The sequence below is a fragment of the Xyrauchen texanus genome, chromosome 26, assembly GCF_025860055.1.
Source record: "Xyrauchen texanus isolate HMW12.3.18 chromosome 26, RBS_HiC_50CHRs, whole genome shotgun sequence".
NCBI lineage: Eukaryota > Metazoa > Chordata > Actinopteri > Cypriniformes > Catostomidae > Xyrauchen > Xyrauchen texanus.
In genome coordinates, this window is record NC_068301.1 from 9,885,273 (window position 1) to 9,913,101 (window position 27,829).

The 27,829-nt window shown below is 39.4% G+C and overlaps 1 protein-coding gene across 2 annotated transcripts; it reads right to left on the bottom strand.

Moving 5' to 3' along the window:
- Positions 1 to 97: 97 nt before the first annotated feature.
- On the bottom strand, positions 98 to 27,166 carry LOC127619644 (sodium/hydrogen exchanger 3-like). 2 transcript variants are annotated; one of them, XM_052092589.1, is made up of 16 exons: positions 26,659 to 27,166; positions 24,422 to 24,724; positions 23,151 to 23,311; positions 22,959 to 23,037; positions 21,848 to 22,025; positions 12,930 to 13,150; positions 12,590 to 12,792; positions 12,394 to 12,483; positions 12,163 to 12,233; positions 11,929 to 12,058; positions 11,350 to 11,513; positions 3,927 to 4,044; positions 3,642 to 3,797; positions 3,512 to 3,560; positions 3,343 to 3,414; positions 98 to 3,220 (listed from the first exon to the last, which is right to left on the bottom strand). In XM_052092589.1, the coding sequence occupies exons 1-16, from the start codon at positions 26,885 to 26,887 to the stop codon at positions 2,970 to 2,972; spliced, it is 2,475 nt and encodes an 824-aa protein (XP_051948549.1). In that variant the 5' UTR covers positions 26,888 to 27,166; the 3' UTR covers positions 98 to 2,969. The 2 variants fall into 2 exon arrangements, with proteins under 2 accessions (XP_051948549.1, XP_051948548.1); XM_052092588.1 differs by having other exon boundaries at positions 98 to 3,223.
- Between the last annotated feature and the right edge of the window lie 663 nt (positions 27,167 to 27,829).

Below are 27,829 nucleotides of genomic sequence, written 5' to 3' on the forward strand. Positions count from 1 at the left end.
ATAAAAGACATTTTAAGGGCCCAGCAAGCCTATATTGAAGTTCGTATACATTGATATTATATACTGTATAATGTGTGTTTCAGAGTGTTAAAATGTATGTGTGTGTGTGTGTGATTGTGCCTCTTTATTCGCCAAGAACACAACAAATAACGGAGCTTGCCAGTTACATGGTCTCTGGACCAAACTTTCTACAAGGGTTTTTTTTTTTTTTTGGCACTGCATAACTAACAGATCAAGCACTGAGCAGGAAGGCTACTCTATGAAGCCTGGGAATGTCAGTTATATCCCAAACCTTTTTTTTTTTTTTTCTTGTCTCTAAACCGTTTCCTACAGTCAGTGTCAAATTTGTGTTCTCTGTATGTAATGAAATAGCAATAACTTAATTGGTAACATCACTAATACAGTACTTGGCCTGAATTTCATTTCTGGACACCTTTATATCAACTGGTTTGGTTCTAGCCAGGAACAAACACACCTGATCCAACTGTTACATTAATAATGTGGTAAATTTATTTGGGATGTATCAGCAATGCTGCAAAAATGGTTTGCTGGATCTCAAAGGAGCTATTGATCATTGGCACTGATTGCTAAATTATGACATCTATATACAGTATGTGATTAAAAACAGCTCATTATTAGCAACTAATCAAACATCTTGTTTGTAAAGAATACGATCAGTGTTATTAAGTACCAGTGTCCAGATTGATCGAACTATGTAAGCTTCTTAAATTGAAGGAACTTCATAGAATTCAGCACTGTTTCCATTGTGATGTAACAAACTTTCAATGCTTTGGCGTAATGGTTTAGTTACTGTGTGCTGAAATAACAATTTTTAACTAACTTATAACACAACTGTCTTGTTTTAGAAATATATTTGATTCTTTTGTTTATTTCAACCCTTCTAATCGTGGTCCCTTATTTTTATTTGGTTGTTCTATTTAATTGTCAATATTTTAATAAATGTATGTTTGCAAGCTTTGATGGATATGTTTTTCAACTGTTTTGTCTGGACAAACATTATGCATATGAATAAATATAGAATATACATTCAGTATGTTTTGTTTAGTTGTGGTATTGGTAAATTATCATTTACTGCTCACATTATTGTACTATATACACTCAACACTTTATTAAGAACACTATGGCCCTAATAAAGTGCCCGATGTGGTGGTCTGCTGTTGTAGCCCATCCGCCTCAAGGTTTGACCGTGGCGTGTTGTTCATTCTGAGATGCTATTCTGCTCTCTACAATTGTAGAGTGGATATCTGAGATACTGTAGCGTTTCTGTAATCACGAACCAGTCTGGCCATTCTCCGTTGACCACTCTCATCAACAAGGGATTTCCATCCGCAGAACTGTGTTCATTGCACCATTATGAGTAAACTAGAGACTGTTGTGCATGAAAATTCCAGGAGATCAGCAGTTACAGAAATACTCAAACCAGCCCAAACAGCCCATCTGAGATCACGTTGTTGACACCATTCTGATGGTTGATATGAACATTAACTGAAGCTCCTGACCCGTATCTGCATGATTTAATTAATTGTACTGCTGCCACATGATTGGCTGATTAAATAATCGCATGAATATGTAAGAGGTGTACAGGTGTTCCTAATAAAGTGCTCAGTGAGTGTAGTATAATTTGTTAACAAGGAATGGTACAGATTGAGATCCTTTTGTATATGTACATACAATTATCATCGACATCAATGTACAGATGCTGAAAAGTAGTGAATATGGCAAAACTTGACAGATTATGTCATTAGAAGGATTGATTGATCATTTATTAATCCCATGATGGAAAATACATGATGCCATATTATTTAGAGAAACTACTTGGACATTATTTGAATACCAGGATACAACAGATTTAAAATATTCTGCACATATTTGATATTTAAAAATATTTTAAACAATTCACCCCACACTCGCATTACGTACAAACAAAAAAATTATAACTATATAAATATTCCTTCCTTTTTATATAGTTAAAAATACTGTAATGCAGGAAAGACATTTTTTTATTTGACAAAATATACAGAACTTTGAAAAGGAAGTTGCATAGTACTTCCTTTTGTTTCTTTTTTTAAATACAGTCAGTAAGTACTGTTAAGTACCTTTCGTTGCTTTTAGAATTGTCTAAATAGATTCAAAAAGTTCCCGGAAACATTCTAACATTAAACGTTGGTCCTTGTTAATTTATCAGTGTCTTGCAGATTCTGTGGGATTCATGCAGCAAATCTCCAGTTCCACCTAATTTTTTATATTTTGTAATGGACTGAAATCTCTGGACTCTACAGGCATTATGTCTTTGGAGTCAGCTTGATTTGTACTTTCTGTAATGCGGCATTATCCTGAAATATCTATTCATGGAATCGTCACTTGTAATCATAAATATGTGCATAGTCAGCAACATATATACTTTGGTATATTGTACCGTTCAAATAATACTTAAATTAAGGGATCTGATGTGCCATTCCCTGTGAACTACATGGGCAAAAGTAAGTGGACACCCTCTTCTAATTAACGATTCTGGCTGGGTGGAGCAACTTAATTGGCATGCACAAAGACCAGACCTTAACCGCGTTGAACACTTTAGGGAAGATTTAGAATGCTGACTGCATGCCACGCCCCATTGGCCTAGCATCAGTGGCTAACCAAACTGATGCTTGAGTCTGAATGAGAGCAAATACCTGCAGCCATGTTACAGCATGTATTGTAAAATCTTTCCAGAAGATTAATGCCCATGGTTTTGAAATTAAATGCTCAACAAGCACATGTTGGTGTAATGTTTGGGTGCCCACATACTACTGCCATATATAGTAGTGTATTGTGTTCTTCCAGTGAAGGCTGGTCTAATATTGCTTATTAAGATAGTTAAGCAGCCAGGTGGGATACCAGTACACAAGCAGGGTACTTATCTAATCAGCTAATTTCAGGTTAATGTTAATGAACTGGAGGATGTGTAGTTACACTTCTGCATCGTCTCTTTGAGGCTGTTCCTCATGCACATTCTGAGTTAAAGATGCATCAGCAATAAGGAAAGAGTCCATAGAACAGTTGCTGATCCTCATTGGCACAAGCCTGTTGAGTGTCCATGGCAAGCGTCCCTGTGCCCTTTGGGAAGGTGCAACAGCCATGTCCGTCTCTGGCTCCATTAGCCAGGGTGGGCTTTGTATGGGAGTGCCCATATCTGGCATGAATGCTGGATTATCTATGCCTGCTTCAATGGAGGAAGCACACACATACCTTAAACTTACACATGTTCAAATGTTAGTGTTTTTACTATTGGATAAAATTGCACTTTGTGTACCAAAAGATGTTTCAGACCACTTTGCTTACCTCCCATTATATATGTGTCTCTTGTGAAATGGCCATTCGTGGCACTAGTCTCACTAACAACAGCACTGTCAACTAAAAACACAAAATTGAGAACGATGCTTGGTCAAAGAGAATTGTGAATAGACAGACAACTACGGATGAATGGATGGACAGAAAGACAGATAGGTACCTTCATCTCCATTTGGATAGCCTCTATCATCTGGGTGTCCAATAGACACCTGAAAATATGGATCAATGGATAAATGTAACATTACAGTTGATTGATTCAGGGTAAAGGGAAGATCATACATATCTAATACCTTCTTGCTGTGCTTGGTTTTTTTGGCATGGTGGACACCCATTTTAGCAGATTTGAAGGACTCAAGGCGGCCCCTCATGGTCCTCTGGAAGATCTCCTGCACTTCATCCTCACTTTGGTTGATGCCAAATTGATAGCGACTGTATTTGTGACGGTGCTGCAGGGAAAATGGAGGAAAATTGATTGATTGGGTGGAATTGTGTTATGTGCACATGTAATCAAGGGAAATGTGTTTGTGGATCAATTGAGAATTATAGTGTGTATGTGTGAGCAGGCCAATTCATACATGCTTTCTGCTCCTGTATAAGTGCTGTTGTAGAAGATGATGGGCATTGTGGTCGTCAACCAATTTTTTATGGTCTTGCCCATGGATGTCAAGGGATATGGATGGGACGCTGTCTTTTCTAATTCACAAGAGACCAAAAGTCTTAATTACTGCCACATTTTGACATATTGAGATTTATTTATCTATGCCAACTATCTGGGCAGTGCAATCATAGCACTGTCAGTTCATCCAAACCTAATTCATAAATTAAATTCTTTGTCCCATATGTAACTATAGCAAGATCTCTGTCTAGACAACAATTATTTCTCCCTTTTTATTTGTAATAACTGCAACTTTAAGATAAACTCTATGCTAGTCTGACATTAAATTGTTATGACATTTAAACTAGATGCATCCTATCTCAACAGTGTTTCAAAAAATAAAAAGTGTTTCCTCTGCTTCTGGTCATTTCGAGTACTTTGAACAAGACTAAAGGGGATGTTTCACCCAAAAAATTACAATTCTCTCATCATTTACTCACCCTCATGCCATCTAAGAGATGTGTATGACTTTTTTTTCTTCTGCTGAACACAAATGAATATTTTTAGAAGAAAATCTCATCTCTGTAAGTCCATACAATGCAAGTTAATGGTGATCAGGCCTCTGAAGCTCCAAAAAGGATATATAGTCTGCATAAAAGTAATCCATATGACTCCAGTGGTTGAAATAATGTCTTCTGAAGCAATCCATTTGGTTTTGAGTCAGAACAGACCAAAATACAGAATAACTCCTTTTTCACTGTATTTCTTGACAACAGTCTCTAGGCACAAACATGATTTCAAGCTCGATTACACTTCCTTGTGCTTGACAGAGCTAGATGGTGCTATAGGAAGTGTAATCGAGTTTGAAATCATGATCACATTACATTGTGGTCTGTTCTCACCAAAACCACTGGATTCAGACGGATTATGTTTATGCTGACTTTAGTTACTTTTTTGGGCTTCAAAGGCCTTATCATCATTTACTTTTATTGTATGGACCTACAGAGCTAAAATATTCTTCTAAAAATCTTTATTTGTGTTCTGCAGAAGGTGATTTTAGGTGAACTATTCCTTTAAAATAAGGCTATTAGCTATTCACTCCCGCTCCTTATCCACGCTCTGCTCTTCCGAATTTTGTCAACAAACTTCCTGTCTGTATTAATGCTACTAAGAGTCGTTAAAAATTGATTAATTGTGGGAGCACAGAAAGTTATTTTTTTTTTCACCAAGAGTTGATGGTGTGACTCTACGGCACCCCTTTACTACATTAAAATGCTTGTTTGTTTTTTCTTACACCCAAAGAGGTAAGTTGGACATTCAGACAGCTATCTCTTGCACACTGCACTTTTTCATAATACAAGTGTTTAATTGTTATATGTGTAATTCTGCTTAATTTTTAGGTTTCCACATAATTGGTAATAATAGGTTAATAATCTGTTAATGTGTAGTTGATATGACATTTCCAAAAGTGACAGCTCATATTATTACACATGCAAGTTCAACATTAAAGAAAATGACAATTGTACTTTTTAAAATTAATTTGTCACCCTCCATTTTTTAGAGGCTTAAATGTGATTAAAATGGTTGTAAACAGAATATCAAATAAAACAAACACTTTCAATGTGTGTGTGTGTGTATTTATGTAGTTGCACCCCTTCCCCGATTTAACGCTCACAAAATCGGCTTACTTTAACCCAATGGGTGAATAACATGAGAAGATGGTCAGAGGTATCTTATGAGATATTTTTAATGGCTTCATGTTATCTCTTGGAGTTTAATGAGCACAGAGGCTCATCAGCACATCCACAGCTTAAAGGTAGGATCTTGAGTATTTATGAATAAAGTATTCTTGTTTAAAATCTCCCTGCTCTGAGTCTTATGACATCCTCTGAACACTTTAAAATACTCTTGATAGATTATGACAACTCTATAACCCGTAAATCCACTGCGCTAGCCAATTACGCTTTGACATCAACACCATAGATATCTATTTAGAACCGCTAGAACGGAAGTTCCGAGACAACATTTTCAAGATGGCTGCGCACTTGTTTCTCTGGCACATAAAATGAATAAAGGCAGGCCCTTCATGTGGTATGTGTGGTATTAGTGCGTGCTGACTTCGCTCTATAAAGCCAGAGGCAGATGCCTGAGCCTTAAAGCAAAGTGATTATTCCACGAGCCGGCCAACGGCGAGCTATATAACGGGATAACACAGAGCGCCTTTGCTCCAAGGTGGGGCGCTCATTGTACAAACACAAGCACATATCTTATGTACTGAGCTTTCTATGTACTGATATGCATAAAAAATCCTTTAAGTCGGTCAGAGACGGACCTTATAAGGGAGGAGATAATGCTCAGCATATACATACTCCAGTCCATTCTACAGTCAGGCTGATAGAATGTTGGAATGCAATGAGGGGACCTGTAGGTTATAAAACCTGATAAATGTCGAAGGCGAGGCCCAACCCGCCGCCGCACAAATATCTTCAATGGGTATCCCACTCGACCAAGCCCACGAGGAGGCCATGCTCCTCGTAGAGTGAGCTCTGACGCCTAAGGGGCATTGAAGGCCCTTGGCTTCATAAGCTAGCGCTATAGCATCCACTATCCAGAGCGATATTCTTTGCTTTGAGACTGCGAGACCTTTAGTGCGGCCGCCAAAGCATACGAATAATTGTTCCGTCTGTCTGAACAGGGCAGAACGTTCCAAATATACTCTGAGCGCCCTGACCGAGCAGAGTAAATTAGCGTCGCTTTCGTCTGCTGGGGACGATAGCGCTGCCAGAGATATCACCTGTGCTCTGAAGGGTGTGGAGAGCACTTTAGGAATATACCCGTGCTTTGGCCTAAGGACAACTCTGCAGTCGTTAGGTCCAAATTCCAGGCAAGCAGTGCTTGATGACAGCGCGTGCAGGTCGCCCACTCTCTTGACTGAGGCGAGCGCCAGCAAGAGCGCAGTTTTGAGCGAGAGCTGTTTAAGGTGCACGGTTCGGAGAGGTTCGAACGGGGCACTCTTGAGTGCGTCCAGGACCGTGGCCAGGTCCCAGATCGGCACCGAGGGGGGGCGAGGAGGGTTCATCCTTCTAGCGCCTCTTAGGAAACTAATGATTAGGTTGTTTTTCCCTAATGAACGTCCTTTATCAGGATTGTGTGACGCCGCTATGGCAGCCACATAGACTTTGAGCGTGGAGGGTGTGCGGCCCGCCTCCAGCAGCTCTTGCAAAAAGGCGAGTACACTTGGTATCTCGCACGATTTGGGGTTCAAGCTCTTGGTATCACACCGGTCACTGAACACTTTCCACTTTTGGGCATATAAGCGCCTCGTAGAGGGTGCTCGCGCCTCAGTGATGGTTCTCAAAACTCCACTGGGGAGGTTCTCGGGAACCCGTTGAGGGGCCATGCATGGAGGGCCCACAGATCGGGGCGGGGATGAAGAATCATCCCGTTGGCCTGCCTGAGAAGGTCTAGCCTCAACGGAATCGGCCATGGGGCAGATTGCATCATCTGCATCAGTTCTGGAAACCACGTTTGGTTGTTCCAGAGTGGGGCTACCAGGAGCACTGCACATCTCACTTCCCTGATCCGACTGATGACCTGAGGTAGCATCGTGATCGGGGGAAAAACATACAAGGGGCGGCTCGGACAGACTTGGGCGAGCGCGTCCGTGCTCTTTGAGAAGAAAAGGGGGCATTGCGCGTTTTCCCTGGAGGCGAAGAGGTCGACCTCTGCCTCACCAAAGTTTTGCCATAACCACTGAACCGTCAGGGGGTGGAGAGACCATTCTCCTGGGAGAACCTTGTCTCTGGACAGCATGTCTGCTCCCTGGTTCAGGGCGCCTGGCACATGCGCTGCTCTCAGCGAGCGCAGGTGGTGTTGTGACCATAAGATGAGCTCCCTGGCCATAGAGTGCAGGGAGCTCGACCTGAGTCCACCCTGGCGATTTATATACGGAACTACCGTCATGTTGTCCGTTCGGACCAGGACGTGTTCATTTTTCAGGTACGGAAGCAGGGCTCTGAGAGCCAAGGCGACCGCTTTCATTTCCAGACAGTTTATATGTAGGCACTTTTCCGGGTTTGACCAAAAGCCGGATACAGGCCTGCCCTCCTAAAGGGCCCCCCATCCTGTTTTGGAGGCATCTGTCGTGATCATTTTTCTCCGCGTATTTACGCCCAGACTCACGCCGGTTTGATACCAGTTGACGGCTTTCCAGGGCGTCAGGGCTTTTATACAGCCGTGATTCGCTCTGATGAAAAAGTGGCCCGAGCGCCACGCGTGAGTGGGGACACGGCTCTTGAGCCAGCGCTGGAGAGGACGCATGTGCAACAATCCTAGCTGGAGTACTGCTGATGCCGAGGCCATGAGACCAAGCATTCTTTGAAATCGTTTGACGGGGGCGTGTGCGCCCGTTCTGAATGATGTTGCAAGGCGTCGAATAGAGAGCACGCGCTCTGATGAGAGGCACGCTGTCATCTGCACTGAGTCTAGCACTATTCCCAGAAAAGAGATATTCTGGCTGGGGGATAGCACGCTCTTTGCAAAATTAGAGTACAGGCACGCGCGCTATCTCCGAAATGCTTGCAGCATGAGTCGGAGAAATGCTTGAAACTGTATGAACAGAGTTTTCGGGTGGGGGTGCATACATCGTAATAGGCACGCACGCCATATTCATAAAGCTTCCCGCTTTTTCTCTTGGCTCGCGCATCGCATCTGTGATGTTTGCGGCATGAGACAGAGAACTGTTTGAAACTGTATGGGCAGCACTTATGGGTGGGGGTGCATATACTGTAGTAGGCACGCGCACCACTTTCATAAAGTCTTCCGCTCGTGGCGGGGGTTTTTTGGCTATGCATACAGTGTTTGTGTGTAGGGGTGCATGCAGGACAGCAGGCACACGCGCTACCTTTTATAGTATTTCCCGCTTTTACTGGGGAAGTGTTTATAACTGTGGGAACAGTGCTTGTGTGTAGTGGTGCATACATGACAATAGGCACACGATCTACATTTATTGGACGTCCAGCCTGAGCTGGGGAAGTATTTGGCACTGTTTGGACAGTATTGGTATGTGGGAATGCGCACTTTAGTGTGGACATGTGAACCCTTAGTGACACAGACAGAAAATGACTCTCTTCGTGATTTCTGTGTGTCGCCGTTAAAACGGCGTTTGATTGCAGGTGAGCGAGTTCTGTGACTGGCCCATTGACTGCTGTACAGACATTTCCAACCGCCTGTAAGGGGACTGGGTAATGTTTTACATGTTTTAGAGAGAGTGGTCCGGCCTTTGCGAGACACGTACTCTCTCTTTTTCTTCCTATTGCTAGGAAGACTTACGAGGCTCCGGGTTCAGCACGATCTTGGGCCGAGGACCTCCTTGCTCAGGCGGCTTTCTTCGGCCAGCGGAGCGCCGAGGCCGTTCAGGTCAGCTCGCTTTGGGAGACGGAGGCGCCTGCTCGCTGCTGCTGCTGAGGCTCTGGTGAGCAGCTGGGCTTGGCAGAAGTGGCGATGCGAATCCTTCGGCCTCAGTAGCGCGAATTCTTTACGCTGATCGAACAGGCGCTGGCGATAGGCGTCAAGGAATGGCGCCTTATCCGCGTCCTTCATCTCCGTTAGCGTCAGCCACAGATGCTGCTCAAGGACAGTCAAATTAGCCATGGCCCGGCCGATGGATTGGGCGGTGGCCTTCGTGGCTCGTAGGGCTACGTCAGTGGCGCTGCGCAGGTCCAGACTCGTCCATGGTGTGGAGAAGTTTGGCCTGGTAAACTTGTAAAACCGCCATTGAATGAAGCGCTGACGCAGCTTGGCCGGCGGCGGCGTATGCGCGACCGGCGAGAGCTGAGGTGGATCTGCAGGGCTTCGATGGATGAGAAGCTTTGGCTTTCCATCCGGCGGTGGAGGGTGGGCACAGATGGTTGGTCACAGCCTCCTCGAGGGGCGGAGTTCCCTCGTAGCCTCTTTCTCTTGCGCCGTCCACTGAGGAGAGCGAGGAAGAAAAAGAAGGCTTCAGGCGAGCAGAGTGCGGGGCTTTCCACGACTTTGTGAGTTCGTCGTGCACTTCGGGGAAGAAAGGAGAGGGTCTCTGTCGAGGGGCCTGCCGGCTCCCCTGCAGGAACCACTCGTCCAGCCGGCTGTGGGTAGGTTCTTCCGGAGAAGACCAGTCGAGCCCGAGGTCTTCTATGGCTTTGGACAGGATGCGGACGATCTCAGAGTCCATGCTGGTGCCCGTGCTCGTGTCCGCTGATGTCGATGGTGCTGGGTCGAAACTCGAGCCCAGCCAGTCGTCGGATGCAGCGTCAATAGAGAGGCTGTCATCCTTTTCATCGTCGTCCCCTGACGCGCCGAACGAGACGAGACCCACCGCTCTGCTGGATGGGTGCTGGTCCGTCTTCATAAAATGGACTGGCAGCGGGGAGATCTCAGGCAGCGGTGAAGCACGCGGGGACTGGGCCGGCGTGACGTCACCGAAGTCTATGTGCTCTGGCAGCCTCTGTGAGCGTGCTTTTTCTTGCGCGGCTCGAACGGAGGGGGCGGCAGCACGGTGGAAGCAGGCTCGATTGCGGCGAAAGCGGCAAAGCGAGCGCGCAGCTCGGCGAGGCCCAGGGAGTCACATTCGGGGCATCTGCCCTGAATGAGAGCAGCTTCTGCGTGGTCCGGTCCCAGGCAGCGAGTGCAAATGATGTGACGATCCCCATCAGGAAGAGGGCCTCTGCACGAGGCGCAGGCTGAAGGCATTTGCAACAACGCCTTGAAAAAATTGCTCTTTTACTAATCAAAAGCGTCGCAGGGGCGAGCGCTTGCAGTAAAGGATATAGCGTTGCGTGCCGGATGGCGTAGCAGAAGGCTTCGAAGGCGGCTGAAGATGCCGGCGTCCTCTTAGCGGTCCTGCTGTAGGCTTTTCGACGGCGGGCGAAAGACTCCAACAATCCGGAGAATCCAGCGAAGAGAAGGTCTTTGCTGAAGGAGATTAAATCTAAAGGAACTCGCATGATGGGGTGCCCATTATATAGCCTGGCTATGCTAATTTCGGCGGGCTCTGAGCGTTGGTCGCGCGTTCAGAGTCGCCCCGTCATTGGTTCGAGCAGTTGCCGCAGCACAGCCAATGACCGAGCTGCCTCGCTCATTACTGTCTGCTGTGCAGCTGCAATGCGTTTTACATAAAGACTTCAATATTTCTCGAGAAACGGAGTTTTCCCGTAGCGTAAGCTACTTACGCAATAGGAGAGACCTCTCGATAGGGAACTGCTGAAATCACTTACAGCACTTTCAGTCAGTTTTACAGTATATTCAAGCAAAAAGTTATTTACAATAGGTAAGTTTCAAGTTTACATTGATTATTCTCCCAAACAAATTTTGGAGAGTGAGCATTTGTGGTGAACTTTGTTTTAGACATACTAAACTGCACTTACACAATGGAGGTTATTGAAGTATTTTCAATCCCAAACTCGTAATTCGACATATCGACCATTATTTCAGGGATCACATGTGGATATTTCGAACCAAACTGCATTTTGAAATCTATGTTGGCCGCTTTATCACTACGAATGAATGCCAGAGAACCTTGGCGTTCACCCTACATAAAAAAAAGACAAGGTTAGATACATTTTTCATCATTTTCGTTGTCAGTACTCAAGCAGCATTTTAGAATGTGGATTTGTACATTGACGTTGAATTTATATTTTTTTTTTTAAACCGAAATAAATATATTTATAAATAAATTGATATGCAAAAAAAGGCAACATTATTTAAAGAATAAGCCTGCACTGAATTTGGATCTAAAAAAAAAAAACTTAAGTAGTGCATTTCTGGGATGGAAACGCTCTAAATTATCTATGCAGTCAATATTTATGTTTGTATATGGTACTAATTTAAACTTTTGTTTAAGGATAACCTTGTAGTTTGATACAGGCAATTTAAATGCAATTTAAGACAACCAAAAAATTATAAATAGCAATTAAATGTTGATAGAAGCTAACCCATGCACTCACCTCAGAGACATAATTCATGGCATCCTCGAGATTGAGTTTGTGATAGATACTAAAGAGATCGTCTTTGTTTTTTCTGGCCTTAGGTTTCATCAATAACCTGCTGATATACTTTTCTTCAAATCTTTTCCAGCTGATAGAGAGAGACCAATGGAAAGATAGACTATGTGTTATTATATATTCATATTATATTACTATAATAATATGGTGTATGCACAAAATCAGAGGAATGCACACTTTCTGGTCCACCAGTTGTCTCCTATGCGTCCACAAATGTCCTCCACTGCTGAAAGTATGTGGTCAAATGCCTATAATGACACCATTAGACATGATTAAAAAACAAATATAAACCTTATTTATTAAGCCATTAGTTTTAAAAAAAAAAAATCTCTGTTGACTCATTGTAAAGAGTGTGTAGAGATCCAAGTGTTATAGCTAGAGTGTTATGGTGTCTTGAAGGGCAGTTACCCTATTGTTCACTTTTTCAACAAGTTTCAAGTCAAAATGAGCTGCCCTTTTGACCTTAAGCCACTGAACCAATGGCTTCATCGTGATTCCCTAAAAAACCACACATGGAAACGACAAGTTAGGTTGGGCATACAGTATGATCCAACTATGTATGTGTTTCAGTATTACGATAAGTGACTGAGGAAGGGGTTTGTACCTGAATTATGACAGTGAAATACACCACAATGAGTGTGGTACTAATCATGAGATTCTTCTCTTTTATCTTGTTCTCGTCCAGCATGGCTGCCAATCCATATGCAACTGCTCCTCGCAAGCCACCGTAGCTCATCACAACCTGGTCAATGACTTCAATGGGAACAAGTCTAAACTTGTTTAAGATCCAGGTAAGGAAGAAAACACCTGCAACACACACATATTTCCCAAGAATATTGTCGTGAAAAAACAATGATTAGATGAAGATGTGTACGTTTTTAAAGGCAGTTTTGACTTCAAGCTCTGCATGGCACAACTGTGCTTATGCGTGAGCTTTATCTCACCTATGATCCTGTAAATAAATACAAAGAGGAGGGTGAGGAGGATGAAGCCAGTGTTCCAAACCCAGATGGCTTCATCGATTGCTGTTATGCCAAGGAATACGAAGATCATGGTTTCCGAGCCGTTTGCGAGCACTTTCATGGTATGACGAACTGTTGTAACTGATTTCTCATCCATGTTGAAGTTCACATATTTCTGGCAGCATATACCGCAGAAGGTGACTCTGTGACACAGAAAAGCATTGTTGTCTATTAGCTAAATTAAATGCTTGAAAACATTAATGGCTATCGACCGGCAGAGGTCGCCTGTTCTAAACAGTAAATTTGTCAACTACAAAAACCCCATTTTCCAGTCGAAATGGGAAAGGGTTTGACAGAGTTCACGGGAAAACCCATGTGTTTGGTGTGTGTGGCGATGAAATCTGTAATGATAGATTTAAATTTGAATCACCATTACATCACTACTCACAAAGAGAAATATGAGAGAGATACACAGGTGACGCCAGAGCTGTTCACATCACAGATTTAAAGGTAAAATGTAGGCCTGTAAATCGATGATTTTTTTTTTAACTAGCTAATTAATCGCACTGTTTTCTGTGATTATTCGCAATGAATCGTGGTACAAACATTCAAATCTAATCATAAATATATTTATCCTTTATGCTTTGTCTCAGAGAACAAGAAATTGGTTTATCATCCAGTTAAAACCACAATTTACCCGAAATGTGAATCGAGTAAATCAGCGACATTTTTACACACATCAAATTGTACATGCCATAAAATCAGTGGACATGCTCTAAAAGTTAGGCCAAAATCTTTTGCCGTTTTCCAGTGGGCTTTTTTAATAATATGATAAAATTGGCAGGTTCAATTTCTATCAAGCTTTATTGGCAAGATACACTTAAATGTACATTGCCTATGCATTATAAGACACTACATTCAGATTTAAAACAATTTGGGCTCTTGTGAGTGCAAAGTGCAGCGCAACACGCTATGACCGTGCGCAATGTCGTATCCAATTTTCGTGAGAGCACTAACTCTTAAGTGCAATTTTCGTGCCAAAGCAAATGGTCGTGGGTGCGAGTGTTTGCACTATTGTGGATTTAGGTGTGTACTGCATGTATTGTATGTAAATGAAGTGGTGAAATGTGCTATTTTACTAAGAATTTGTTTGTTGCGCTAAAACGTTTAAAAAAAACGTTTAAAAGTCGAAAGTTTGGAGATTCCAATAAAGTTAATGCCCAAACTCTTAAAATATAGTGGAACATTAAATCAAGTCCCTGACAATCACTGTCTTAGCTGTTCATGAGAAAAAATATTATAATTATGAGGTTTTGTTAAACTACCTAAAGGTCAAGGCTTATTTTTCAATTACTATCATTATGTTTATATTTAAATTTGTATTTATAATCTAATTTATATATACTTTATAATTGTGTGTATATATATATAGGTGTAGCACAGTGCTAAAAAGCATTTAAGTTAACTAAGTGCTAAATAAATTAGATTGAAATTATTTTAAAGTTATACAATATTAGAATTTAGAAGTAAGCACAAGAAACAAATTTATTGTAGTTCATATCCATTCTATTCATTTTAGGTAAAAATAAAGGGAGTTGTAGTTTGATATACAATTGTGTTTGTTTCAAGTATGTGTTTAATTTATTCTAAGAGTTTGTTTAAAGGATTTCATTGGTGAAGTGAAATGTATAATGTAACATGTAATATTTTGATGTTTGGTGGTACAAAATATTTTACTATATGATTTTGGTATGCATGGAGTGACGTGAGGTGAAAGGGCGGAACCCGGAGATATAAAAGAAAAAAAGACGATATAGCTGAGAAGTTGCGTCGAGGATTTGCTCCATGTTTTAGAGGTTAAACTGAAAAATAGAACGTGACAAACGTTGTATATTTGCCAGTTGGACTTTGTTTAGGTCTTGTGCACACAAATCGGACTGAATTGTGAACTTGGAAGCCGAACACTTTGTAGTTGTTGACGGTTTGCTGAAGTTACCGTTTCGTCACTGAGAGGTTGCCCGTCGCGTGAGTGGTTAGGCTTGTTTGAGATGAGCAAAATCTGCGCAGAACCGATCACCGGTGATCAGCGCGTAATGCATGCCGGTTAGAAATGTGTCCGAGAGCGGTCCGCCTTGCTCTGATGTCATGCTGACGTATGTCACAAAACTCTCGCGAGCGCAAGGCGCACGTGTCGGATTCTGCAGTCGCGCGCAGTTGCTCTCCACCGACTGCGCTGATCAAAAGCATGATGGGAAACGACTTGCTGACGACACAACTTAATGCTCATTGGCTGCGATTGTCAGCTGATATTTTTTTCCCTTAATTCTAAGAAGTCCATTACCTATAGCCTAATACTATTTACTTTTTCTATAGTACTTTATTAGTAATTAGTACATGTGCTTTATTTAACCTTTTATTTTTATTTTCTTATTTTGAAGTCCTGTTTGTTGTAATTTTCTCTTTATTGTATTGTATGCTTGTGTTAATTTTGTACATTGACATTTTTGTACCACATTATGCCATTAAATAAATTAGTCAATCCATCAATACATGCATACACACATCTAATGTGACGGTTTTACAATTAGGCCTCATGTTTGTGTGTTTTTATCTGATATCTTTATCTGGGTATGTCTTATTCCTGGAGTGCAGTAAACACAACCCACACATGCTAATTTCTTAATTTAGAATGTGTTTTTGTTTCATATTATTTTTGAATAATAATTAGCTGTACACACTTTTCCTAATCATTAAACATGAAATTCAAACTTACATTAAGGTGACAAACAATTGTGTAATATATTTATATAGAATATTTTTCATGTAAAAAGGGATAGTTCACCCAAATATTTGTTTTTCTTTGGGTAAACTATCCATGAAGTAGGATACACATCATTAGGTTAATCAGCTGTGCCATATCCCACTCTGAAATGTTTATCCCATAATTAGGGATAACAATGTAAATTTAGTGCAGCATCTGTATGCTCATCATTTCTCATTATGGCTTTGATTATAAAAGGCACCCACAAAGTTAACAATTGTAGCAAGATGGAGAATGTGTTATTAACACTATCAGACTCCCAGGGAGCAATAACATTAACAGTAAGCAAAGAAATTGCTGAGACAATAAAGAATGGTGAGTAAAAAAAAATAAAAAATTGGTTGCTTGATGATGGAATTAATTTTATTTTATTGATTGAAATTCCTTTTACAGATAAAAAATATGCAACAAGTGAGAAATGCAGAACAGAAACAAGGTAAGGCATTTTTTTTTAACCATAATAACATTTAAAATGATCATGGGGATTTTTTATTATTTTTTACACGACATAAGTTTCATTAGATGCAAGTTGCAACATACCACTCTAGATTTATATCCCTACCATTTACTGAATAAGCCATTTTAAGTAATGAGCACTGTTCACCCTCGGTGATTCTCCTCATCATAACCATCTTCGTGTAAAAACAGTGGTATTTCAATTGCATCCACTTCGTCTGCGATAAAGAACGCGAACGCGATCTCTTCCATTGCTGACGTTTGCAGTCCACAACACAGCGAGATTCAGGAAGTGTCCGGCTTGCCTGCACTTTTTTCACTCCTCCCCTCACTGCAGCCGCCTACTCTCACCTACATTTCAGGCGAGGCAAGGCGCATCTCAAACAAGCCTATAGTATGAGGTGTGATTTGTGCACTTACTTTGCAAACTAAGCAATCATCGTGTCGATCGTCACGTACATTGCCGTGACCAATGACGTGTGATAACGTACGCGTGGATAAGCGCGTGGATAACGTACGCGTGGATAAGCGCGTGGATAACGTACGCGTGGATAAGCGCGTGGATAACGCATGCGTGGATAAGCGCGTGGATTAATACTTAGGAAATATCTATTATCTTTACTATTGTACCTTTTTAATTTGGGATGTAATCATAACACACACGTTTTCATGTTTTTTGTGGGTTGTACAACAGTGTAGACACTATTAGTAATCAGTATAATTAGTATATTTATATGTAGGCCTACGCAAGATTTATAGTAGAACTGCAAAAACTGTTATCTTAAGGCTGCCAGTTAGAAAAAGGTAAATCAATTAATTCAAATTTGCAGTTGATATTTGACAGATTTTACTGCAGCCTACAGCAATTTTATAAAACTATACATTTAGTAAGGCTAACACTTACCAAAATTGTTCTATTACTTCTTTTCAACTAAAAAATAAGTATACTTTCAGTCTACATTTTATATACTTCTCAAAAATATACTTTATGTACCTCTCAGAAATATACTTAAAATTACATTAGGTATAGGCCCTACTTGATTTATACTGAGAGAAAAGTCCAAGTATATTTGGCCTGCACTTGTACGCAATCTTTTGATCAAGATACTTAAAAGTAGTATTCAAAGCTTGGCTGGTAGTGGGTTAACTCTTTTGATCGAGTTGCCTATTTTATATATTTATATATGTTAACGAAAAACTATGTTAAAAAATTATATATATATATATATATATAAATTTTTTACATAGTTTTTCGTATACAGTCTTATAATTTCTATAATTATATATATTTTATAATTATAACTTATAACGTATGAAAATATTGATTAAAATATTGATATAAAACTGTCACAGTGTCTGGTTTGTGTTTCCCCGGGTGTCCACTAGAGGTCTCTTCCCCATACTGTCACCATTCACTCTGGAACTGCATTCCCCACAATCCTTGTCTGTACCAATCACTGTTCATTGCACTCAGCTGTTCCCCGTCATCTTTGTACCCAGCTGTTCCCTGTTATTCATTGTTAGTATCTGTGTATTTATACCCTGTCTGTTCAGTCATTGTCACGGAGTCCTTGTTATATGTCACACCACTTCTGAGTTCTGTTTCTAGCTTGTTTTAGTTCTTGTGTTTGGTTTGATTATTTGGATTTTGACCCCTGCCTGGAAGACTACGATTTTGGATTACCCCATTAAAAACTACTGCTATTGGATTACTGTTTCCTGTGTGTGTTATGTGACAAAAACAGATAATTTTCTAATTCTGCGTTTCTGAATTTCTGTGTAGGCTAGTCCATTGCTAGTGTACATAGGAATTTACTTTAATTCTACTTTAATCTTTCCTGCCATTGACTAAATTTTCCAGACGTTTATCCACACGTACGTTATCCAGACGTTTATCCACACGTTTATCCACACGTACGTTATCCAGATGTTGATCCACACGTACGTTATCCAGACGTTTATCCACACGTTTACCCACGCGTACGTTATTCAGACGCAAAGTAAATACAATCCTTTTTCAGCTACGTCGCCGCCACGCCGCCGCGGACTTTGAGCGCAGCTCCAACACGTGACCGTGACGTGTGACGTCTCAAATCTTACATCTGACGCCTGAATACTATGGGATTTTGGCCAGACGGCTCGCGAGCGTATACACGTTAGTTCACCTCTCAGTTTGCTTAGCGATCGCCAAAAAGTGCATAAATCACACCTCATACTATTGTCAGCCCCTGGTTATCGCGCGTGAGAGACTGCCTGTGACGGTGTGGTAATTCGACGGAAGAACCACCACTTGGGATTAAGGTATTTTTTTTTTGTAAATTGTTTCTTTTGCTCCAAAGGGAGTGAAGGGGTCATTTTGTTTGGCCACACCGAACACAAGCGACGCTCCAGGCCTGCAACGTGTAGCTGTTAAGTTTTAGCTCATTTGCCGGCAAGGACTGGGGTGGGTGAATCACGGGTAGTGTGTGTGTGCGTGTGGGCCCGCGGGCCCGTGTGTTTCGTGATGTGTTATGTGCTGTATTTTAACCTACAAGTCTTTAAGCTTATTACATTTTGAGGCTATTGAGGTACATGTAATTTTTGTTTATTTCTTTTACATTTTGAAGTTAATTCAAACTTGAGGTTTGAGGTGATTTAATTTTATTCAATAAGCTAAGTAAGTATTTGTTGAATACTTTCCTTCATTGACACATTTCTTCATTGATACATTTTGTATCTTATTTTTGTTGTTGTGTGTTGATATTGAGAATTCATTCTTTTGGTAAATTTAATATTTTATTTATTTAGTAAACTCCATTTTTATTTAACATTTCAATAACTGAGTCCTGAGTATTTATTTAGTGTAAGATTCAATCTATTACCCAATGATATATGTAAATGATATTTCATGTGAATATGGTTTAAGTCAGTTACACACAAGTAAGTATACAGGGTTGTGGTTTAAAAGTTTAATAGTTATCACAAGTAAAGTTGCACAAACAGACATTTAAACAGGAGGTCCGCAAGAATTCTATATATACAGTTTATTGGGATTAATTTAAGAGCCCAGGCACGCCCTTTAGTACCAGGAAATAGGCCTAGGGGGCGCTACATATAAATAATTTTTTATTTTTTCTTTTTGTATGTATGTGTGTTGTTTTTTTTTTTTTGTCACTGAAAAGATGGGTTGGAATTGGACAGAGTAAAATGTTTGGATTTGGTATGATTTTTTGACCTTCATTATTTTTGTTGTATTTTTTTTTTTGTTTCATTTGAAGTGTAATTTGAATTTAGAAATGTACATTATTTGGTTAAATTTTTTCATGTTTCAATAAATGCATTTATTTTTTTGAATATCAAAATCGACTGGTTGAAGTGAAGTGTGTTCTGATACAATCACTGTTAATACTAGCTATGATTTGTGTGTCAGAAGATGAAGATTATAATGAATAATACTTACATTCGCTATAATTTCAAATTCTGACGAGAATTGCATTTTCCATTCATATTAAAGGAGCATGTCACTTTCATAGAAAGTGCCTGGGCATTCATCAAGGATGCAGTTAATGCACGAAAGAACATAAGTCCATATTTCTATTCTATTAATTTATTGCAGACAGTCCATTTAAACTATCAACTTCTTATGAACGTACTGTCTTTGTTTAAATAGTTGGTGCTTGAGGGAATGGACTATATAGTAGGACAGAGATGCTGGAATAACTGGAAATGAAACTCCGAATTAAATTGCACTTGGTCCAGCCTTTTTGCGCATTGCATGCATGATTTCGCCAAACCCACTTGCACCTGGACATAGCCCATGCTTGCACAAAAATACCAAAACTTCATGGCCATGCCCATTGATTTTGCACTTATGACTTAAATACTGAAGTTTAATTTGCTGTAATTTAAAGTCTCAAAGCTATAATTGTTTTTGGCTGCCGTTCAGTCTCGCATGCACGGTTTCGCTTTTGACACTGGTTCATTTGACATCAAGTGTTTTTCGAGTGATGCGAAGAGATACAGCAGCTTACCCGTATCTCTACCACACCTGGCAGGAAATTGGTACATTTATTCACCAAAGTGGTGTTCAACTGATCAAAGTGTAGTATTACTGATGTAAAAAAAACAGCACCATCACTATTTGAAAAAAGTAATTTTCTATCAAATCTAGACAGACCCCATTTCCAGCAGCCATCACTCCAACACCTTATCCGTGAGTAATCATGCTAAATTAATAATTTTGTATTATAAAATGATTGCCATTGTATAAAACACAGCTGAAAGCTATTTTGTTCATTAAATGAAGCTTAACATTGTCTTTGTGTTTTTGAGTTGCCACAGTATACAATAGACTGGCATGTCTAAAGGTCAATATTAGGTCAAAAATGGTGTAAAATAGCTCAAGGATGGGCAAGGAGGAGGCGAGAACCGGCTTGTCAATATAAATGATAATTTAATGAAAACTTAAACCAAAACACATAAACAAACACACACGACGGACATGCCCATAATTCTCTCTCTCTCGAACCATCGTCACCGGCCGCCTTTATCCCTCGCGCGCCTCATCAGGCCGATTGGGGACCGGGCGCGCGATATTCTGATCAGCCGCGCCCCCCCTCCGCTCCACAAATGGCAAAAAAGAAACTCATCAGTCAATCATTGTTTTGAGGAATGAAGGCTATACAATGCTTGAAATTGCCAAATAATTGAAGATTTCATACAAAAGTGTACACTACAGTCTTCAAAGACAAAGCACAACTGGCTCTAACAAGGACAGAAAGAGATGAGGAAGGCCAGATGTACAACTAAACAAGAGGATAAGTACATCAGAATCTCTGGTTTAAGAAACAGACACCTCACTTGTCCTCATCTGACAGCTTCATTGAATTCTACCCACTCAACACCAGTTTCATGTTCAACAGTAAAGAGAAGACTCAGGGTGCAGCCTTATGGGAAGAACTGCAAAGAAAAAAACTTTTAAACAGAAAAAGAAAAGTTTAGAGTGGGCAAAGAAACACAGACTTTGGAAAACAGATAAATGGAAAAGAGTGTTATGGATCTTAACCCCATTGAGCTTTTGTGGGATCAGTTCAACTGTAAGGTGCATGAGAAGAGCCCGACTAGAGTCACTTCCAAGGCAAGTGCTACAGGAAGTGTGGGGTGAAATGTCACCTGAGTATCTGAACAAACTTACAGCTAGAATGACAAGGATCGACAAAGCTGTCATTGCTGCACGTGGAGGATTTTTTTGATGAGAACTCTTTGAAGTAGTTTAAGTTAAGTTTTAGTTTTTTTTTTTTTTTTTTTATTGAAATTGTAATTTTTCATGTCATTAATGTCCTGACTATACATTGTGATCATTTGAATGCCACTTTGGTGAATACAAGTACCAATTTCTTTCCATAAGGGCAAAATCTGTACATTATTCCAATCCAAATGTCTGGCCGCCAGTGTGTGTGTATATCATTTTTATATAAGTATTTTGCTTGATTAGTGTGCTTGCTCTATATCTCTTAAAATAAATGTCCCTTTGCTTTTTGTTTTTATTAAGCAAAGACATTCATTTATAAATGTGTCTACGGTGTCAAAATACCTTGTGGCACCACTGTGTATTAGAAAGTGTAGCATTGTTTAAGAGACTTACGAAAGTATTGCAGAGAGGGAGAGCATGTCTGCTGTCAGGTAAGCCAGGTAGCCCAAAACAAAGACAAAGCCAGCTTCAATGATTTGAATGTTCTTGGTGCATCTGGTCAGCAGGGACAGCAGTATGGCAAACACAACGCCGAGAAGTGAGCCTCCAAACGCCACCACAAAAAATGAAGCTAGAAGAACACAAAAGTGAAAGGGATAAAAATAGTTGATAAAATGGGTTTTGTATCCATCAATCATCATATATGTATTCAGAATGATACAGTGGGAATAAAAAGATATGAGTCCACATTGAAAATCAAAATAATTTAAACCTTTAAATTTTTAGGATTTTGAAAAACAAAAGGACATTAGGATGTAAAATAACCAATAAATAGTTAAGATTCCATACTATTTCTAAGCATATTTGTGACATTGACAGTGTGCACATTTACATGCAGGTTCTTGCACCAATTATGCCTAATAAGGCGACAACATGTGGCCATGTAAATGCATTAAATGACTTTTCTTGATAGGTGTAAGGTCATAAACGGCTGAACAATAAACCGATTGACACTGGTAGATTTTTGCTCATTACCCTGATTTCATGTTTCATGTAAACATCTTTACTGGCATTGTTACCAGTTTGTCCAAAGTACGCACACATGTATTGAGCTCATGTCTCTTCACGGTTTGCCATCAAAAGCAAAGAATAACTTGATTATTTCAAATCTCATGTAAATTAGTTTTTCTTGCTTTGTCAGATTTCTTTTTTTTTAAATAAGCAAATTTTTGGGAGTTATCAGTGTATTGATATGTAAACAAGCTCAATGTCAACTCCTTTGTGTTGAAGCACAACACAAACATCTTGTTTGTCAGATTTTGCATAAACTTGTGGAGTCCATTCCAGATCGAGTGTGTGCAGTTATAAAACACATACCAAACATTAAGAAATTCTGAAATTCAAGTCTACTTCAACTTTTCCCTCAAATCTTTATGGTAAAAATATAATTTTCAGTGAAAACTGTTTTATTAAATTAGAAAAATGCAAAAAGATACATTTTCACTTGTGGACTTAAGACATTTGAACCCCTGTGTATAATAAAAGAGACGTAGAGGGTCCATACATATGCCCTTGAAAATCTCTGCAGCATCAATCATTGGACCTCCTATAGAAACGAAGGCATCGAACACATTGTAAAGCACCTACAAAAGAGATAAAGGAAGATTACATAAGTGGAGAGAAAATGTGCTAAAGGTGCTTGACCACAACAAATTGTCACTCAGAGCTTTTGAGGAAATTAATCTCTATTGCTCACCACTGTGACTCCGTCATTGAGCAATGACTCTCCAAAAACCAGGATAAACAGCACATCGTTTACATGCACTTCCTCGAAAACAGCAATCACCGCCACTGGGTCCACTGCAGCGATTAGACTGCCAAACAACAGGAATTGCAGAAGGCCAATGTCCAGGTTACCTAATGGTCACAGAAATTATCAAACAAATTCAGTATCAGTGTTACGTCCCTATGTATGTATGATTCACTTAGAATGTATTCCTCTTTTGTAAGTCGCTTTGGATAAAAGCATCTGCCAGATGAATAAATGTATGTGCATGCATAGTTGTTTTTCTCCCCCTCTCATGTCCCTTTTCCCTCTGGCTTACTTATTAGTATAAAGCCCAAGTTGTGTGTGTGTGTGTGTGTATGCATGTATGCATGTATGTATGTGTATATATATATATATATATATATATATATATATATATATATGTACAGTACTGTGCAAACATCTTAGGCACATAAGATGCTTCACAAAAACATTTGCCTTAAATGTTTTTTTATATTTTCAGCTTTAGTGTGTCAATAGGAAATATACGTTTTATAGTCCCAAACTTTTCTTTTGCAAATAGAATAGATTAGAAGAACAGGGAGCCCTGCAACAGATGGCATGGTCCCCACAAAGCCCCCCACTGAAAAGAGTCAGTCTGGGATTACATGAAGAGACAGAAGCAATCGAGACAATCTAAATAAATAGAAGATCTGTGGTGAATCCTCAAAGAAGCTTTGTACATCCTGTCTGCCAATAACCAAGTAAAACTGTGTCTAGGTGTATCTAAGGGTAGAATATTTGTATATTTTTATTTGTACTTAATAAATTACTTTTGCACCATATGCTTACCTGGTTTCTTTAGTCTTTTGCCAACCTGACACACACAACAAAATCAATCCACAATTAAAATGCTATCCACACTGGGGTGCCGCTGCCCTAGACAACCACAGGGGTCGTAACAATCCGTTATCATGCAGTATATAGTTGAAGAGTGAATGTATAATTGCTACTGTAGCAATGCTGATAAGACTATGCCACCATTCACTTTTATATTCCACAAGGACATTTTTTACAACTTTGGGTTCTATAAATTTCTGTATTTGTTGTGCTTCAAGGGGGACTTGGCTATTTGTCTGGTCCTTGCTACACCAGTTTTCAAGTAGGCATGCTCTGTACATGCAAAATACGTGCAATATACATTTTAATGCACATTAACAGAAGAGTGAGAATGCAGAAAATGACAGTGTCGAATTTACCCATTGCTCCGGCCTCATAGCAGCCCCAAAGTGAGAGGCCAATGGCAGCTGCATTCCAGCAAGTTCCGATGATGGCATAAACAAGAATGGCTCCCAGGTTGCTGAAAAATAGCTTGTTTGGCATAAAGTAACCTGCATCCAAAATGATCTGAGGCAACAAGTAGAAGAAGAAAGTGTAAGGAAGCAATTTGAAAGTCTGCATTTTGTCTGCTCCCCAGACAATGCCTCCCAAGATAAATCCCAGGATGATGAGCATCCCACTCTCTGGGACCATACTGGTGACATGGTGGTTTATTTCAATCACTGTTAAGAGGGAAACAGGAAGAGAGAGAAAGCCATGGAGTGAATGCATGGAAATTGTTATTTATATATTTTAGAAAAATATGTACAAATATTCATTATAGTGTTAAAATATGGTGCCATGTTTTAAAGGGATAGTTTTCCCCAATATTGAAAATTCTGTCATTTACTCAGCTTCATGTTGATCCAAACATGTTTGACTTTCTTTGTTCCGTTTAAAAGACGATGTTAGTCGGAATGTTCACTTCAGTCACCAATCACTTTCATTACTTAGAAGAAAGTCATGCTGGTTTGGAACAACATGAGAGTGAGTAAATAATGACAGAAATGACATTTTTGCATGAACTATCCCTTTAATCCATTGCACCAAATTTTCTGTATTAATTAATATTTTCTTTTTTTCTGTCACTGCTTTTATAATATGTTTGATGCTTTGGCAATAGTGTATTTAAAACAATCATGCTAATGATATACTTATAATATATGTGAATAATGTGGGTGTGGTTTGGAGGAAATATGATAATGTCTGCTACCTCCTCATAAAATTATCTTTATTTTACAATCATCAACCACCATGATAATAAAAGGACATTATGTGATTAGAATTAATAACATTAGGTCTGCACAGATAAGAAAAAGTATGTTAAATAAGAATGATGTAAGAATTATATAAAGCAATAAAAATTGCCAAATTTGGAAGAACAGATGTTGTGAGTGTTGCATTTACAGCTACTGTACAATGGCAAAAGAAGCATGTTACGTTGGAAGTGTAACCTTTTGTTAATTTGTTCAGTTAATATTTTACATTAAAAAGACAAGGCGTGCCAGATTGATCTTGACAACAATGATTCACAGTTGTTTCTTTTAATCAATGGCATAACCTAGGGTTCAAATTTGATTATACAGGTACAGTATGCACCAAGTTTGTGAACTTTGATTATTACATTCACAAGATATGTAAGTGTATTAGTCATTATAAGCCACACCCCTCCGCTCCTATCAGCCAAATGCATTGACAATGGTAAATCATGTACACTTTTGTTAGGAGTGTTAGATAATATGCAGGAAAATTATTCAGATTGTGCCAGCTGCTTAAGACGAGTTTGAAAAAGTAGGTTTGTAATATAAATTTTCTCTCAAAGGACGAAAGCTCATTTAAACACATTTTTATTACTAATTTATTAGATTTTTTTATGACATAACATTCAAGAAGCTGTTAAAAACACTTTTTGTTTCTTATTTACTATTGCTATTTATTCATTAAGATTTATATTGTTTATTTTTTTCTATTTTCTCCTCAAGCATCATCCCCCTATCAAATATATGAGAATATTGAGAAAGGATGAACATTACAAATGACATTATTTGCCAGCCATTTAATAAAGTTGCAATGTGATGCATGTAAAAATAACAATTATTTTATATAAATCCTTGAGCTTCTGCAGGATTGCTGTTGTACTCAATTTGCAATTGTCAGGTTACACTGTATTGTTTCTAAATTTACATGTATGAGGTATTCAAGGGATCACCTTGCTTTCTCAGAAGTGAATGGAAATTCTACCTCTCAAAGTATGACATCAGCTTAAGAACAAAATGTTTAATTAATTCATAAGGAATCATGCTGATGTTTTTAACTATATATTTTGTTTTCATACAAACTTTTCTTTGCAGGGTAACTCTCAGTCCATTTTCATAGTCACACTTACAGTAACTGCTTTATATGTTAACATTAATTTCTACATGCACTAATACATTATGAAGACTGAAAGTTGTGCATGTTAAAATTTAGTTGCATAATCAAGCATTATGAACAGACAATGAACAATAGAATATTCATAAATTAACGTGTAAAAAAATGATTGTTCAGTTGATCCCTAATACATTAATGTTAACATTGTAAATGTCACCATTTTCACTCTTTAGGTCAAGCTACCTACCTGATAGTTTTGCCAAGCATGACACAAATACCCACACCATAACCAGGTATGGGGTCTGCACATGATGCCATGCGAATGTGACTATCGGTACTTCTGTGAGATTTGGTTTCAGTCGATGTTGAGGCTCCTCACACTGGTTTGCATCTGCACTTATTCCTTGGATGAAAGGGTTAACACAGCATACCAGAAAAACTGCCCTCAACAGGCATAGGTAAGTAGAACTTGGCATAGCGAAAAAGTGATAAAGATGCTTTATAGAATCATTATCAGCTCCAGATTGTGTGTACTACTGTAGTTCTTTGCTTAACGTTATATGACAAAAGTCCATTAAAGGGTCCCAATGTTGTCTTTATGGTTGCCTGAAAGTCCTTGGTGAGACAAAGGTTTGTACATTTAGTTTTCCTTTAAATCTACACTTGTTTTCAAAGAGTATCCCTCCCTAAGTCACCTGCTGTCTTTTCATCAATGCTCTCTCAGTCTTTGTGGTCCAGAAGAGAGCAGTGGTGCAATCAGGGCAGTGTAATAAGAGCAGTCATGAAACCGCAAGTCAGCCTTTAAATTGTCACACAAAAAAGGGGCTGAGATCTACGTCACTGGACTGTTACTCTGTCATGTTTTTGATGATTACTCTTGCTGCTTCTGTTTAAAAGTTTCCCGCATGGTTCACACTGGCTAGTGTTCAGCCAACATTAACAGACTGTACCACTGCATTGTTACATTGAATTAGACTTCTTTTAGTCCAGACAACTACCTCTAAATTATACTCCAGTCTTAGATCAAAATGTGAATTGCACTATCAGTTCCCTTTCTGCTCAAATGCAGCACAGCACTTAACAGGATAGTTCATTGTTTAATTAGAATTTTTGGGTAAACTTTTCCTTTAACGGTATTTGAGTTACAAATTGTTAAGTGTGCTTTATTTTATGACTTTCTTTCTTGTGTGTAACATAAAATGAGATAGCTAGCAGAATGTGCATGCTGCCCTTTTCCATATAATAAAAAGTGAATGGGTGGTCCCCATCCACTTTCATTGTATGGAAAAGAGCAGCTTGCACATGATTTAAAAAATCTCAAGAAATAAAGTCATACCATTTTGGAACAAGGGTGAGTAAATAATGACTACATTTTTATTTTTGGGTGAACTATTCCTTTAAGACATTCTCTAGTCATT